This window comes from Cannabis sativa, chromosome 2, assembly GCF_029168945.1.
Source record: "Cannabis sativa cultivar Pink pepper isolate KNU-18-1 chromosome 2, ASM2916894v1, whole genome shotgun sequence".
In the NCBI taxonomy this organism is placed as follows: domain Eukaryota; kingdom Viridiplantae; phylum Streptophyta; class Magnoliopsida; order Rosales; family Cannabaceae; genus Cannabis; species Cannabis sativa.
Genome location: NC_083602.1, coordinates 61,332,094 through 61,347,882, shown reverse-complemented (window position 1 = coordinate 61,347,882; position 15,789 = coordinate 61,332,094). Strand labels below are relative to the sequence as shown.

At 31.0% G+C, this 15,789-nt stretch overlaps 1 protein-coding gene across 2 annotated transcripts; it reads left to right on the top strand.

Annotated features, from left to right (window-relative positions):
* Window positions 1-4,180: 4,180 nt before the first annotated feature.
* LOC115719631 (tropinone reductase homolog At5g06060) lies at window positions 4,181-15,293 on the top strand. 2 transcript variants are annotated; one of them, XM_061110720.1, is made up of 5 exons: window positions 4,183-4,390; window positions 4,472-4,679; window positions 13,693-13,909; window positions 14,505-14,611; window positions 14,938-15,293. In XM_061110720.1, exons 1-5 carry the CDS (start codon window positions 4,290-4,292, stop codon window positions 15,118-15,120), a joined length of 816 nt encoding a protein of 271 aa, XP_060966703.1. In that variant the 5' UTR covers window positions 4,183-4,289; the 3' UTR covers window positions 15,121-15,293. The 2 variants fall into 2 exon arrangements, with proteins under 2 accessions (XP_060966704.1, XP_060966703.1); XM_061110721.1 differs by lacking the exon at window positions 14,505-14,611 and having other exon boundaries at window positions 4,181-4,390.
* The last annotated feature ends 496 nt before the right edge of the window (window positions 15,294-15,789 follow it).

The window sequence follows — 15,789 nt, the reverse complement described above, 5'->3', positions numbered from 1 at the left end:
GGTGGAACCAGCTGGAAATGAACCTGATCAGGATTAGGTGGAACACACTGAGAACTCTAACAGGGAGGAACCACAGAATGAGGAGCAACAGGGAGATGAAAATGAAGTTGTTCAACCCACTGAAGCTCTAGATGATTACCAACTAACTAGAGACAGAAAGAAGAGGACACCAAAGCCTAATCCTAAGTACAGTTTCAATATTTGGAATGAAGACATAGCCTATGCTTTTATGTCAGCTATGGAATCACTAAGTTCAGAGCCTCAAACATATGAAGAAGCAATGACAGGGCCTAATGCTAAGAAATAGTTTAAAGCTATGGATGAGGAGATGGTTTCACTAAAGAAGAATAGAACCTGGATAATGGTTCTAAGGCCTAAAGGGAAAAGAGTAATAGCATGCAAGTGGGTTTACAAGCATAAAGAGGGCAAATTCAAGGAAGAACCTATAAGGTTTAAGGCTAGGTTGGTAGCCAAAGAATTCACACAGAAAGAAGGGGTTGACTATAATGAGATATTCTCACCAGTAGCCCAGTACAAGACTATAAGGATAATGTTATCTATAGCAAATCAATTTGACATGGAAATTGATCAAATGGATGTCACTACAGCTTTCTTACATGGAGACCTAGAAGAAGAGATCTATATGGAACATCCTAAAGGGTTTGAAGTTAAAGGGAAGAAAGATATGGTCTGCAAACTGATTAAGTCCTTATATGGACTCAAACAAGCTCCCAGACAATGGAATAGAAAGTTTGATGCTTTCATGATGAAGCATGAGTTTAACAGAAGCTATCATGACACCTATTTGTACTACAAGGGAAGCTCTATAAAAGATGTCATCTATCTACTTCTATATGTAGACGACATGCTTATTATAAGCCAAGAAAGATCTAGGGTTGATATGGTTAAAAATCTGCTCAAGACAGAATTTGAAATGAAAGATCTTGGTAATGCTACCAAGATCCTTGGAATTTCTATCTTAAGGAACAGAGACAAGGGAAAACGGATTCTTAGACAAGAAGACTACATTGAGAAAATCATAGACAAGTTTTCTATGAGGGATGCTAAGGTTGTTAAGCAACCAATTACTAGTCAGTACACTCTATCTAAAGAGCAAAGTCCTAAAACAGAAAAGGAGATTGAAGCTATGAAGGATTTGCCCTATTCTAATGTTGTAGGGTCAGTCGTGTATCTTATGATAAGTACAAGACAGATTTAGGCTATGCTATGAGTGTACTTAGCAAATACATGGCAAATCCAGAAAAAGTTCACTGGTTGGCCATGAAATGGGTGTTTAATTAGATATCTACTTGGGAGAACTAAGGTTGGATTAGTCTACAAGAAACAAAATGCTAGCACTATAATTGAAGGTTACAGTGATTCAGACTATGTTGGGGATAGAGATAATAGGAGATCTACATCTGCCTATTTTTTTTTTATTGGAGGGAATTGTGTTAGCTGGAAAGTCCAACTTCAACCTGTTGTGGCTCTATCAACAATAGAGGCTGAGTATGTTGCCACAACAGAAGCTATAAAGGAGGCTATATGGCTAAAAGGACTATTGAATGAACTTAAACTACTTAAAGGTGTGCCTACAGTGTGTTCAGATAGCCAAAGCTGCATATTTCTATGCAAAAACCCTATGTTCCATGATAGAACAAAGCATATAGAAATCAAGTATCACTTTATACGAGATAAAGTGACTCAAGGTGAAATAGACATTGAGAAGGTGCCTACAGAGGACAACCCAATAGACATGGGTACTAAAATTGTGACTCTTAATAAGTTCACACATTGTATGAACTTATTAAGAATCGACCCAGGAGACTAAGAGTAGGACCTATCAAGCTAGGACTCTCAGAGATAAAATTAACATACATCAGAACTGGTTATAAGAGGAATTCAGGTGGAAATTGTTGAGTGAATTCCACTTATAACCAAGTCCCTTTACAATATAAATATCCACATCAGCATATTTGCAAAACAAAGGACTCAACCCTAGGTGGCTTTGCCTCTACTAGATCAAGAAATAGGAGTTAGTTACAACTGTTATTGTAACTAACTCCTAGATCTGTGATCAACCGACTCTATACAAGTATATAAACATGAAATTAAAGTAAATACAACAAGCACATACAAATCAGAAAAGAGAGAAGAGTTAGTGGAGTAAACCCTAGTTTGAGACTTCACTCCAAGATCCAGAGAAGAGAAATGAATTCTCGTGGTGAGGAGGCAGAAGGAAGGATGTACATGCACAACAACAGAAAGCAGAGCTAGATTGAGAACAAAATAGAGAAAAATAAAACTTAAAAGTGTACAAAAGAGAATCGAGCCTTACCTGATCGTTTTTTTGTGACGGCAAGCTCCAAAACATTGTAAATCGACATTGTTGATAGTGGATATCAAGCTAGATCTCTGAGATGAGCGTAGCCCTAATTTTGGATGAACTCTAAAATATTTTTTGGTGTTTTCTCTCCCTTACTCTTGTTTTTCATTTGCAAAATCTAAATCTATGTGTGTGTGGGTAGGATTCTGGGTTCGTGCTTAGGATCGAGCAAGTTCTTGAAAAGAACTTGTTCTGCTAGGGTTTTTATTTTTCGTGTCTGAGTGTTGAGTGTGTGTTGTATTTGATTGGTCTTAGGGTTTCTAGACTTTTCTTGGAAAGTCTTTGAACCGAGGGTTAAACGACACAAGGTTTGGTGTCGTGGGGTTTAAACGCTACTGTTTTTGTCTAAAACATACTTAGACAAAGGAAAGGTCAAAATTGACCTTGATGCTGATAATATTGTGTTTTGTTGGTGTAGGTCAAAGTGGTAAAATCCCACAGTTTAGACCATAGTTATTACAAAATAAATTAGTAAAAATAAAAGTAGTTTTAAACAACCATACTGCCGGTAAGTAAAAATTGACTTTACCACATTAGTCTTAAATTGCCAAATTTTATAAGTAGTCTTAATTCACTAAAATGCTCTCTTAGGGCTCATTTGGAACGCCGTACTAAGTTGTATTGTATTGTATTATATTGTATTGAATTGTATTTTATGTAATATTTTTATGTAAAACTATATGTGGTATTAACTTTTATGGACACAAATATATAATATTTAGTATTATATAAAAATATTGCATAAAATACAATTCAATATAATATAATACAATAAAATACGATTTAATACGATGTTCCAAACGAGCCCTTGTAGTCTTAATTTGCCAAATTTTACATGTAGTCTTAATTCACTAAAATGCTCTCTTATATATATGCCAAGATAGTACCAAAACTTACTTCAATTTGTTTTTTCTAAGAGAGATGATTTATTCTAGGATAAATACTATTTTAGACCTTGTATTTTACAAAAGTTATTAATTGGACTATCTGTTATTAAATGAAAAAATGGACCCTATATTTTTTTGGTAAAAATAAGATTTTGAGTTTAATTTTAAATAATTTTATTTTTTAATATAACAAACTTTAAGACAATTTTTAACACAAACAGATACAGAAAATATAACTAGTCTTGTCATAACATCTCTAGATCAGATTATTATTAATTTTTATTTGATTGAAAAATAGTTTAAAGTCCTATTTATATAATTTTAAAAAATACAAGGTTTATTTTATTATTTAACAAAATAAAAAATTTAATTAATAATTTTTGAAAAATACTTATCAAAATAGTATATTTTCTCTTTATTCCATTCCCAATATCCTAGATATTTTCTCTTTATTCCATTCCCATATCCTAGTTCCAATTCTTATTTTGATAAATATCCTAGTTCCAATTCGGTGTGCCAGATTTTCTTGTTTCCAAAGCAAAATGAAATAGTCAATTTTGGTAGACTAAACAAATAGTACTTTTCCATTTCAATAAGAATGAACGAAAAAAATAAAACTTTTTTATTATCATTATTTGAATTTTATGACATATATATGCATGTGTAACTGCACCTTGCTACTTAAGACAAGAACAAGCAAATTATAGCTTCAAAAATTTTATTTTGTGGGAGATTATTTATCATTTAAAATTATTTATATTTATATTATAATTAATTCTATTAAATTTATTTAATTTTATGAGAATTTTTTTTACTATTTTAGTCTATAATTATTAAATAAAAAAATTACATTTAATTTTAAAAAAGTAATATTTTTTATTAGTGGAAACTATAGCCCCACGTTAATACAAATGGGTCCGTCACTGGTCCCACACGGCATTACTTGGCTTGGCTGTATACATTAAGAGAGAGCAGAGTTATTGAGGTGCAAAGAGAACTGAAGGGAGAAAAAATTAATGGAGGGGAGTTCAGAGATTGATAACAAACAAAAATACAGTAGTAGATGGTCTCTTGATGGTATGACTGCTCTAGTGACCGGTGGCACCAAAGGAATTGGGTATAATTAACATCTTTTTTCCATTTTTGTTATATTTCAGCTTCAAATTATTATTAAATGAATTGTGGGTTTAATTGTTAGGCATGCTATAGTTGAAGAATTGTGTGGATTAGGGGCAAAAGTACATACATGTTCCAGAAACCAAACTGAGCTGAGTGAATGCTTGAGTCAGTGGGAGACTAAGGGATTTCAAGTCACTGGTTCAGTCTGTGATGTCATGACCCCATCACAGCGTCAACACCTAATTCTTAAGGTCTCCTCTTTGTTTCATGGAAAGCTCAACATCCTTGTAAGTCACATATATCTAACTAATTATTTTGTATTTATTTTGTTTATGGTGCATCTTATTTGCCAATTTCATATTTTTAAAATAATTTTTTTCACCAAATACCTCAAATTCAATTCAATTTAACGTGCAATCCAATAATAATATGAATTGGATTGATTATTTAATATTTATTAATATATATTTTATGTTACCAAAACAGTCAAAACAGTAAATCAAAAGAAAATTTTAATTAGTTTTAAATTTTTTAATAAATATATATACATAAATTATCAAGAAAAATAAACAAAATATCATAAATCAAGAAATTGAGAATCAGAACATAGTGAGAGGAACATAGAATCATAAATCAAGAAATTTTTATATTTTTTAGACCCAGCATTTCATAGAACTTGTACCCCAATCACATTGATTCTACAGTCACAAATCTTCATTCAAATTTAATTCAATGTATACACATTGAACATATACAAGAAACTAATTAGATCTAACATTTAACATAATTAATCAAACAAAATAAAAACAAGAAAAATTTGTTCAGATCTAAAATACTTTTTAACAAAACAATTCTGGTATCTTGATCGTCCAACAACGCCAATAGAAAAAGTCCATCATTTAACAGGTTTGTTGTCAAGGAGTAGAAGATCGTGAAGTTGGAGAAGACAAGTTGGTTCCTTCTCATATATTGTTTTAATTATTAGTTTTATAAAATAAATATACTACTATTTTCTACGTGGGGTTGAGTCGATTATGATTTCTTTTTTCATACAAATAAAATAAATAAAATTATTAATCCTATATATTCAAAAAAAAATAAAGATATCTCATTGTAACTAAATAAATTAATACCATAAGATTGAGAATGAATGGCTATAAAATTGCACTCACTTGTGACAACAAAAGTAATGTTCTCAGAGTACCCTATAAATATAAATTTTAATTATGTTCTTATCAGAAAATATGTGTCATGTATTACTATTAATTTTGACCTCAATATTAATTATATATTTATAATTTTCTAAATATTTATTCTATATATGTGACTATTTAACAAAATTTTTAGTTTAACGGGTTTTTTTAGTTTCTATGTTAACTTTAATAGAATATCACATTTACTTAACAAAATATTTTTTATTAATTTTATAATATTAATATATTTATTTAATAAAAAAAATTATGTAAATATTTTATATAAAAAATTTAATTTAATTATATATTTAAAAATAAAAATTATATCTATGTATAATCACATTAATTTCACCACAATAATTTGTACACTTTAATTAAATTATGTAAATATTTTATATAATCACATCTATATATAAAATATATATATTTAAACATTAATTTTACCACAATAATTTGTACACTTTAATTATTATAACCATACTCTCCTAACTAGAAATTAAGAATATTGTATCTATCACTATCATTATTTTTTTAAAATGTATATTTAGACATAATTTATAAGATATATTTTGAAAGTAATTAATTCTCTAATCAAATTCAAATTTTGTCAAAATATTTTCTAATATAATCCTTATGCATAGAGAGATCAATATAAAATACCTATAACAATGAAATTCATTCTTTTATTGTATATATACGTATATATAAAATACGTATATATATAATCACATCTAAAGAGCACACCAATGTAGCCGCAATATAGCTAAAAAAAAATTCTTAAAACATCAAAATCTCAAACCCTATTTTAAAAATTAAAAAAGAAAAATACACTACCTAATTAGAAAAATTTAACGTACATGTATTGCACTTAACATCACTTAACTAAACATAATTAAAAAGAAAATTAATTATATGTGTATTGCACGTCACATCAAACCTAGTATATAAATAAGTATGGATTAAGTATGAATCGACATCTAATATCCTTGATTAGTGTACATGTTAAATATTTCAATCCAATTAGAACATAAATTAAATTGAACATTTTATAAACACCCTTATCTCCAACTTCTCATTTTATGTACATATGAACTTTTCAATATATTTATTCGTTTTTTTCTATTATCTCCTTAATATTATTTTTTTAAAAAAAATAAATGCACCCTCTTCATTTTTTACATTTATTCATCTCTCTTATAATTTGATCATATATCCCATCCCTACCATCAGGAAGCATTATTTATGTTGAGAAACACCTACAATCATCTGAATACATACACGCACATACACACAGCAAATAATCTCCAAAGAACACACACGAAAGTACCCCATAGAACCAAAGATACAACAACACAAACTTGAGCTCTAAAAAAATACTTTTTATTGATTTAGGAATGTGTTTTTACAAGCTGAGAATTTTACACTTGGTTCTCTATGACAAAACTTCTAATAGTATTTATAGCTAACTAAACACTAAGAAGTACAAATTGTCATTAATGTCGAGATGTCAGTTATGACAGTTGGACTTACAATATAAAAATAAAAGATTACACATAACAAGCTGAATACACATTTTATAGGACATATAATCTAACAATTCTCCACTTTGAACTGATAATGTGTACCAGGTTAAGACTAAGAATCTGAGACTTTTAAGATGCTAAGACAATGTTCAAATTTTGTTGCAGGCAATGACTTAGTTCTATCATTAATTATTTGAACCTTGCCACTGGATAGATTATTTTGGATGAAGTGTAACATAACATCAATGTACTTTGTTCTCTCATGAAAGATTTGATTCTTATTGAGATGTAAAGCATTTTGACTATCACAATGAATGCAAACAGTCTGCTGATCAATCCCTAGTTCCCTTGTTATCTCTTTGAGCCACAAGGCTTCTTTGACAACTTTTGTACAAGCTATGTATTCGGCTTCTGTAGTAGAAAAAGCCACAACAACTTGGAGATTCAATTTCCAATTTATTGTACACTGGTTTAGCAGAAACACATAGCCAGATTAGGATCTTCTTGTGGCAAGGTCACCAGCATAGTCTGAATCCACATCTCCTACTACATTTGAGGTAGTATGACATGTTCCATATATGAGACCAACCTCAGGTGTCTTCTTTAGATACCTGAGTATCCATTTGGTTGCTTTCCAATGCTCTACACCAGGTTGTCCCATAAATTTGCTCACACTCACTACATGACTTAGATATGGTCTTGTACAGATCATAAGGTACATTATACTGCCTACAATGCTAGTATAGGGTACCTTTTCCATGTAGCTAATATCTTCTTCATTAGATGGAACTTGTGAAGTAGATAGCTTGAAGAGTTGAGTAAAGGGTGTGCTAACAAGTTTCACATTAGTGAAACCAAATTTTGATAGAATTTTCGAGATGTAACCACTTTCAGAGAACATTAAGCTTCTCCATTTTTTGTTCCTTGTAATCTCAATCCCTAAAATTCTTTTAGTTGGGCCAAGGTCTTTCATTTCAAATTCCTTACTCAGAAGCATCTTGACTTTGTCTATTTCGCCCATATGTTTTTCAGCAATTAGCATATCATCTACATATAGGAGAAGATAGATGATGCAACTTGAGTACCTAACGTAAACACAACTAGGCACTTCTCCTTAAATTAATTTTCAGTACATATTCATTAAATCTTTTGTACTATTTCCTAAAGGACTGTTTTAGGCCATATAGGAATCTTTTCAATAGGCAAACATAGTCTTCCTTTCCATTTTCTTCAAAGCCTTTTGGTTGCCTCATGTAAATTTCCTCTTCCATGGAGAAAAGCTGTTTTAACATCTAGTTGTTCCAATCCAAGATCCTCAGTAGTAACAATGCTTACAAGTAATCTGATGGAGGTGTGTTTCACAATAGGAGAGAAAGCTTCATTATAATCAATTCCCTCTCTCTGTGTGAAGCCTCTAGCTACTAATGTAGCCTTGAATCTTACTTCCTCAATCCCAGGAATACCTTCTTTGTACTTATACACCCATTTATAGCTTATCACCTTACACCCTACTGGTTTTTTCACTATTATCCATGTGCTTTTCTTCCTCAAAAAAAATACTGCTTCTTGTTGCATTGCTGAGTTCCATTCTAGCTTGTAAATGGACACCATAGCTTCTTCATAGGAGCAAGGTTCCTCACCATCAAATTCTGATATATTTAGAGCATAGAAGATTAAATCAGCATATCCAAACCTGTTTGGTGGTCTGATATCTATCCTTTCCATATCTCTGGTTAACTGATAACCTTGACACTCATCATCATGCTCAGATTATTTACCAGCTTGTTCTTCAATTTCTTGTTCAACAGTGTCATCTACCATCTGAACCTTCTCAATTTGCTTTACCTCAATTTGAACTTTCACTCTGATCTTATTACCAGCTATGTGTGAACCCTTTTCTTTTGAAAGATCCTTGTACATGGTGTTTTCATCAAATACAACATCTCTATCGATGAAGTTCTTTTGATGATTTCCTTCTTCTATGCTCCACATCTTATACCCTTTTACTCCTTCAGGGTATCCTAAGAAAATGCATTTTGTTGCTCTAGAATAAATTTTTCCCTGTCTAATGTGAGAATAAGCCACACATCGAAAGATCTTCAAATGATCATAGCTTGTAACATGGCCACACCACATTTTAGATAGAGTTTTGAAATTTATTGTAGATGAAGGACATCCATTGATTAGATAGCATGTTGTGACAGCAACCTCTGCCCAAAAGTTCTTAGGCAAACCAGAGTATATTAACATGCATCTTACACTTCCAAGAATGGTTCTATTCATTCTCTCAGCAAGACCCATTTTCTAAAAGTTCCTTGGAACTGTTAGGTGCCTTCCAATACGAACCTTTCTGCAATAATCATTAAACAAATTTGCACAGAACTCCAGGCCATTATCAGTTCTCAATTTCTTAATTTTCTTTCCAGTTTGAGTTTCAAGCATGGCTCTTAGCTCCTTGAACTTTTTAAAGGCATCATTTTTTATTTTTTAGAATATTAATCCACACATATTTGGTATAATCATCTATAACAGTTAGAAAGTACCTTGCTCCACCTCTTAAGAGAGTCCTTGAAGGTCCCCATAAATCTTTGTGCAGGTGGTCTAATTTGGTTCTTGAGGTGTGCTTTCCAATCCCAAATTTGATCTTTGTTGATTTCCTAAGCACACATTGCTCACATAGATCCATGTCAGTGATTTGTTCCTTCTCAAACACTCTTTTCTTACTCAGATATTTTAGACCACCAAGGCTAATGTGGCCAAGCCTTCTTTGCCAAATCATTGTTGATCTGTTGTTATCTGAGGTGGTGGCATTAACATGGTTCTTGGCTGAAGTTCCATTCAGTATATAAATACCATTCCTACTAACTTTAGTCATGACTGTCATATATCCCTTTATAACCTTCAACATACCATTTTCAACTTTAACAAAGCAACCATCTTGATCCATCACAGCAACTGAGATCAGATTTCTTTTGATATTTAGTACATGTCGAATATGCCTTATTCAGTAACTTTTCCTCCATCTAGATTCAACATGACAGTACCAATTCCAAGAGCTGGACAAGATCGATTATTTTACCAGGATCTTAGATTTACTAACAAGTATGTTATTTAACATCCTAAATATGAACTTCTAAAACGATATGAAATAAACACATATAAAGTATAAGAAACCTTACAGTGGTTGCAGCGGAATATAATGTCTCCTTCCACTCAGATCTCTAACCCTTGTATCCTTTCTGTAGCAGAGTATCACCAAGATCTGAGTCTGAATCTCTTTCTCTTGAAACTGGATTCTTCACAGCCTTACACACTATGAATGAGTGCTACTTGATGTGTGTGGGCACTCACTCATTTACTATAGGCTCGGTTTAGAAGAGAGGAAGAGAGAGAGAGAGAGAGAGAGAGAGAGAGAGAGAGAGAGAGAGAGAGAGAGAGAGAGAGAGAGAGAGAGAATGTGATTTCGTCTTGGGTTAGGAAGGAGGCTCAAATTTTATCTGAAAGAATGAGATGCATCATCTTTTCCCTTAAGCAATCACTACCTATTTATAGGAAACCACCTAGGGTTAGGTTAGATTTATTTGGCATTAAAATAATGAAAAAATTAAATGGTAAAATCCATACAAAGTGGCCGGCCAAGGAATGGATAATGGGCCCCACTTTGCAATTTTGTCATTTTCTTATTTTTTTCAAAAATACCAATTTTCCAATTTAACCACTTAAATGCCAATTCTAATTATTTAATAACTAAAAATTAATTATTAAATAATATTGTATATTTATTAATTAGACTAATCAAAGTCTCTTAATTAACAAATAAATCCTAGAAACTCTTTCTTCACAATTAAGTCCTTGGTTAGTGAAAATTCATAAACTAGACATAGTCTAATTTTAGAATTATAATTGATTAATCACAATCAATTAACTGAGTCTTACAAGTAGTATTGTCTCAACTAGTATGGGGATCATGGGCCTATATATCTGAGCTTCCAACAAGCAGACCCAGAATTTACCAAATAAATTCTCTGACTTATTAATTCCTTGTTGCATCCACCATAGAACTTGGAATTGCACTCTCAGTTATATAGAACACTCTATATGTTCCACGATATAGATACGCTATCAGTTATCCATTGTTATAATCCCAATAATCAATAATCCTCTATAGATGATTTATATTGTATAGGGATTAATTACCGTTACACCCTTCAATGTATTTTATCCTTAAAACACTTAGCCACCTATAAATGATATTTCAGTGAACTAAACATAATCACTGAAATGAGTACTCAACCATTTATCTCTATTTAGCAAAGCTCGAAGGAAATCATCATTTCACTTCTATGTGCTGATAGAAGCTATAGATTCCATATCTATGTTTAGCACATCCACTCAATTGCATTACCATGTTCCCAAAATGTACGTATCACCTTGACCAAAAAGTAGGCTTAACTAACAAATCAAAGAACATGTATAATACTCTTGAGATCGAACCTAACCATGTCAGGATTAAGATCATTTGATCTAAGATCAACTAGGTGATATTGAATTGAATAGATTTTATGGTAAGTTTAACATATCTGATTCAAGGTTCAATATCGGTCCCTTCCAATGCATACTCCATGCACCCAACCCAAGCTTTATTTTAACCAATGCACTGGAAAGGACATAGCACTTATCCAAGGTGCAAGTAAACTATGTTGTAGATTATCATATCAGTTAAACCATGTGTTGTCGACACAATAAACAAGAATATAATTGTGATAAGGATTTGGATGAATTTATAAATCAAATAAACAAATAAATGATAACATGAACCAAATAACACAATAAGTGATGAAAATACTTCGTTTCTTTATTGATATTTAAATAACAAAGATTACATTGAAATGGAGTTTTATTTAAGGCATAAAATCCAACAGTCAAAACACTAGCACTATCGTATCCATCAATGTCTTCTCCATCTAAAACTACATTAGCATCATCATCTTTCTTGGAATTGTAGTTCTTCAGGCAGGAAAATCTCTTCTTAGATGAGTAGTTTTGTTACATACAAAGCATCTCTTCTTGAACCTGGAATTATGGTTGCCTTTATTTGAATTAATTTGACCCTTAATTTTCTTCTTTGGAGTTTTACCTCTGATCAACAATCCATCCCCAACACTTTCTTCTTGCTATTTTATCTTTCTCTTCAATTCCTTTGACATTAATGCATTCTGAACTTCCTCTAATGTCAGTGAATTCTTACCATACATCATGGTATCCACAAAATACTCATAACTCTCTGTCGGAAGAGAATTCAGTACTATGATTGCTTGATCTTCATCCTCGATTGTGATCCTTATATTTTTCAGATCAAGTGTCACCTTATGGAAATCATCAAGAAGATGTTCAATGTTCTTCCCTAATGTCATCTTAAAAGAATACAATTTTCGCTTCAAAAATAACCTGTTAGCCAGTGAATTTGTCATGTACAAACTCTCTAGTTTCAACTATACTCCATCTGCTGAATCTTCTTTTGACACTTCTCTAAGAACTTTGTCTCCAAGACTTAATATGAGAGCACTATGAGCCTTTTGAAGAATGTCTGTCTACTCTTTTGGAGTTAATCCCTCTGGTAGATTTCTTTCTCCAAGAAGAGCAGTTTGTAGACCCTATTGAACAAGCAAAGCCCTCATCTTGACACGCCACAATCCAAAGTCATTTTTTCCAGTAAACTTTTTGATGTCAAACTTGGCATTTCCCATTTCTTCTTGGATCGATCTTCAAGAATCTTGAACCTTTGAATCTGATTCTTGATCTCCAAGCTCTGATATCACCTATTGAGAAATACCTATAATCATCTCCATACATACACGCACATACACACAATAAAGAATCTCCAAATAACACACACAAAAGTACCCCACAGAATCAAAGACACAACAACACAAATTTGAGCTCTGAAAAAAATACTATTTTATTGATTTAGGAATGTGTTTTTACGAAGTGAGAATTTTACACTTGGTTCTCTATGACAAAACATAGAGACTATATTTATAGCTAACTAAACACTAAGGAATACCAAGTGTCATAATTGTCGAGATGTTAGTTATGACAGTTGGACTTATAACATAAAAATAATAAAAGATTACACATAACAAACTGAACACACATTTAAGGATATAATCTAACAGTTTACATATTTTTCATCATATTTCATCATAGGTAATAAATACTTTTTTAAAATCTACTCTTGTTACTTAAAATAAATATACCTAATGGCTTAATAAATAAAAATTACTATTTGAAAAACATAGCAATTAAACTAAATTAAGATATAATTAGAGTTTATTTGAAGTTTATTGTAAAAAAAAATTTCCTCAAAGTTTATAATAAAATGTTGAATATACCTTATCCATTCTATACATGAAAATATAGTATAAACATAATATAGAAGTTAGAATTCAAAATTACTCAAATAACAGAGAATCAACTCAAGTGAGGAAGATGAAAGATGAATGTTAGCACCTTAAGCATCCTTTTGGTTGTGTTTTTTTTATATTTCGTTCCTGTTTTTATTTTTGTTTTGTTTCTCTTTGTAGATAAATAATGTAGGAACATGTTATAGGAAACCAACAGTGGAGTACACAACTGAAGATATGTCATTTCTAATGAGTACTAATTTTGATTCAGCTTACAACATTTCCCAACTTGCTCACCCTCTTCTGAAAGCTTCAGGAGATGGGACCATTGTGTTTGTGTCTTCTGTGGTTGGACTTGTAGCTGTAAATGTTGGATCTTTATACAGTGCAGCTAAAGGTAATATAGCTTTTTTTTTTTAACTTTGAGAAGCAAATCTAAAATGATTAATAAAAAAAAGTATTAATTACAATCTTTTAGTTAACCTCTATACCTGAAATTACATGTTGAAATATTTTTTTTCAAGTGGTATTAGTTATAGTTACAACATCATTCTTGTAAAATTTTAAAAAATTTCGAATAGTTTACAGTACCGAAAATATTGTTCTTGATATTCTAGTTTACCATGTGTTAAAATAACTTCAAACTTATTTTTGTTGCTGTAAGCTATTCAAAATTTTTTAAAAATTTACAGAGATGATGTTATAACTATAACCAGTACTGTCGTAATTTTTTTTTGAAAAAATATTTCAAAATATGTTCTCGAAGAGGTTGTAATAGAAGATTGATAGTATAGTAGCACTCTAAAAAACAAAACATAAAAGTGATAGACCTATGCATGTGTGAGTGTGACTATTTAAATTAAAGCACTTTATTAAGTAAATGACTACTGTTGTATAAAAAAAATCAATTGAATCCACTGCATAATCTTTCTTAGTAATTGTACTGGAGAATTTTTCAATATATTTATCTCTTTCAATAATTTAATATTCAGGAGCTATTAACCAGTTGGCCAAAAACTTGGCATGTGAATGGGCAAAGGATAACATAAGAATCAACTCAGTCACACCTTGGTTTATCAGGACCCCTCTCGTTGAAAAAGTAATTTATTTATTTATCTTCGTTATTATTTATTATATTTAATAAATTTCTTTAGTGTCAGCCTTACATTAGTACTATGAAATAAGAAAAACTAACTTCTTCAATTCCATTATTACATTGTTAAGGTGCCCGAATTATTTATTGTTTAGTTTAAATAATAATGGAATTCTAACTATTTGTTGCAGGTGTGTCAAACCATATAAATTTACATGTATATATATATATACTATATATATAGTATCTACTTTCTTGTTTCTTACGACAAAATACAAAAGTATATGTTTAAATGTGTGCATAAATAATCTTATAATTTATTTCTATTGTAGGCGTTTGCCAAACCTGAGTTTTTAGAAGCTGTGAAGTCCAGAACACCGCTAGGGAGAACTGGAGAGGCAAAGGAAGTGTCGTCACTAGTGGCATTTTTGTGCTTGCCTGCAGCTTCGTATATAACTGGACAGACTATTAGTGTTGATGGAGGACTAACAATAAATGGGGCATTATATTCTTAAATATGTACGACCAATTAAACTGGGTTCTTTTAGCTAATATTTGATATGGAGAATAATATGAATGCAATTTTTATATCTTGTCAAAAATGCTATTGTCTCATCATAAAGAAAAAGGACTATGATATATTGTCTTATTTGAAAGATAATTTGTGCTCTAGTTAAACCAATTTATCTATCTATATATTCATGAATAAATCTATAGTAGGTAATGATAGCATAGGGACCTTGTATAATATTTTCTTAAAATTCTTGATATTTATGACTTTTAAATGTATAGACTATTTAATATGTACTTGTGTGTAGTCAATTAAAAATTTAGAATAAAATTACTCACACCTTCCTTTCTTTTTTCCTTGAAAACCTCAAGAAGTTTATTCAAAAGAAGATAATGTTGAGTTTTGTGCCCTAAATAAAACTCATTTTAATATAATCAGATTTACGAATTAATAAAAGATCTGAAATCGCATTTTATGTTGCATGGTTCACATGATTTATTTCATGATTATGTTTAATGTATAAATTCTATTAAGTCCTGAACATATATATTTATTCATGATTATAGTGTCGTCAGCACAGTGAAATATAATCATGATTATATGTTCAAAAGTTTAATTCTCATGATTTGTCAGTTCACTGGATTTAGACTGACATGATAATCGGCGATAAGGT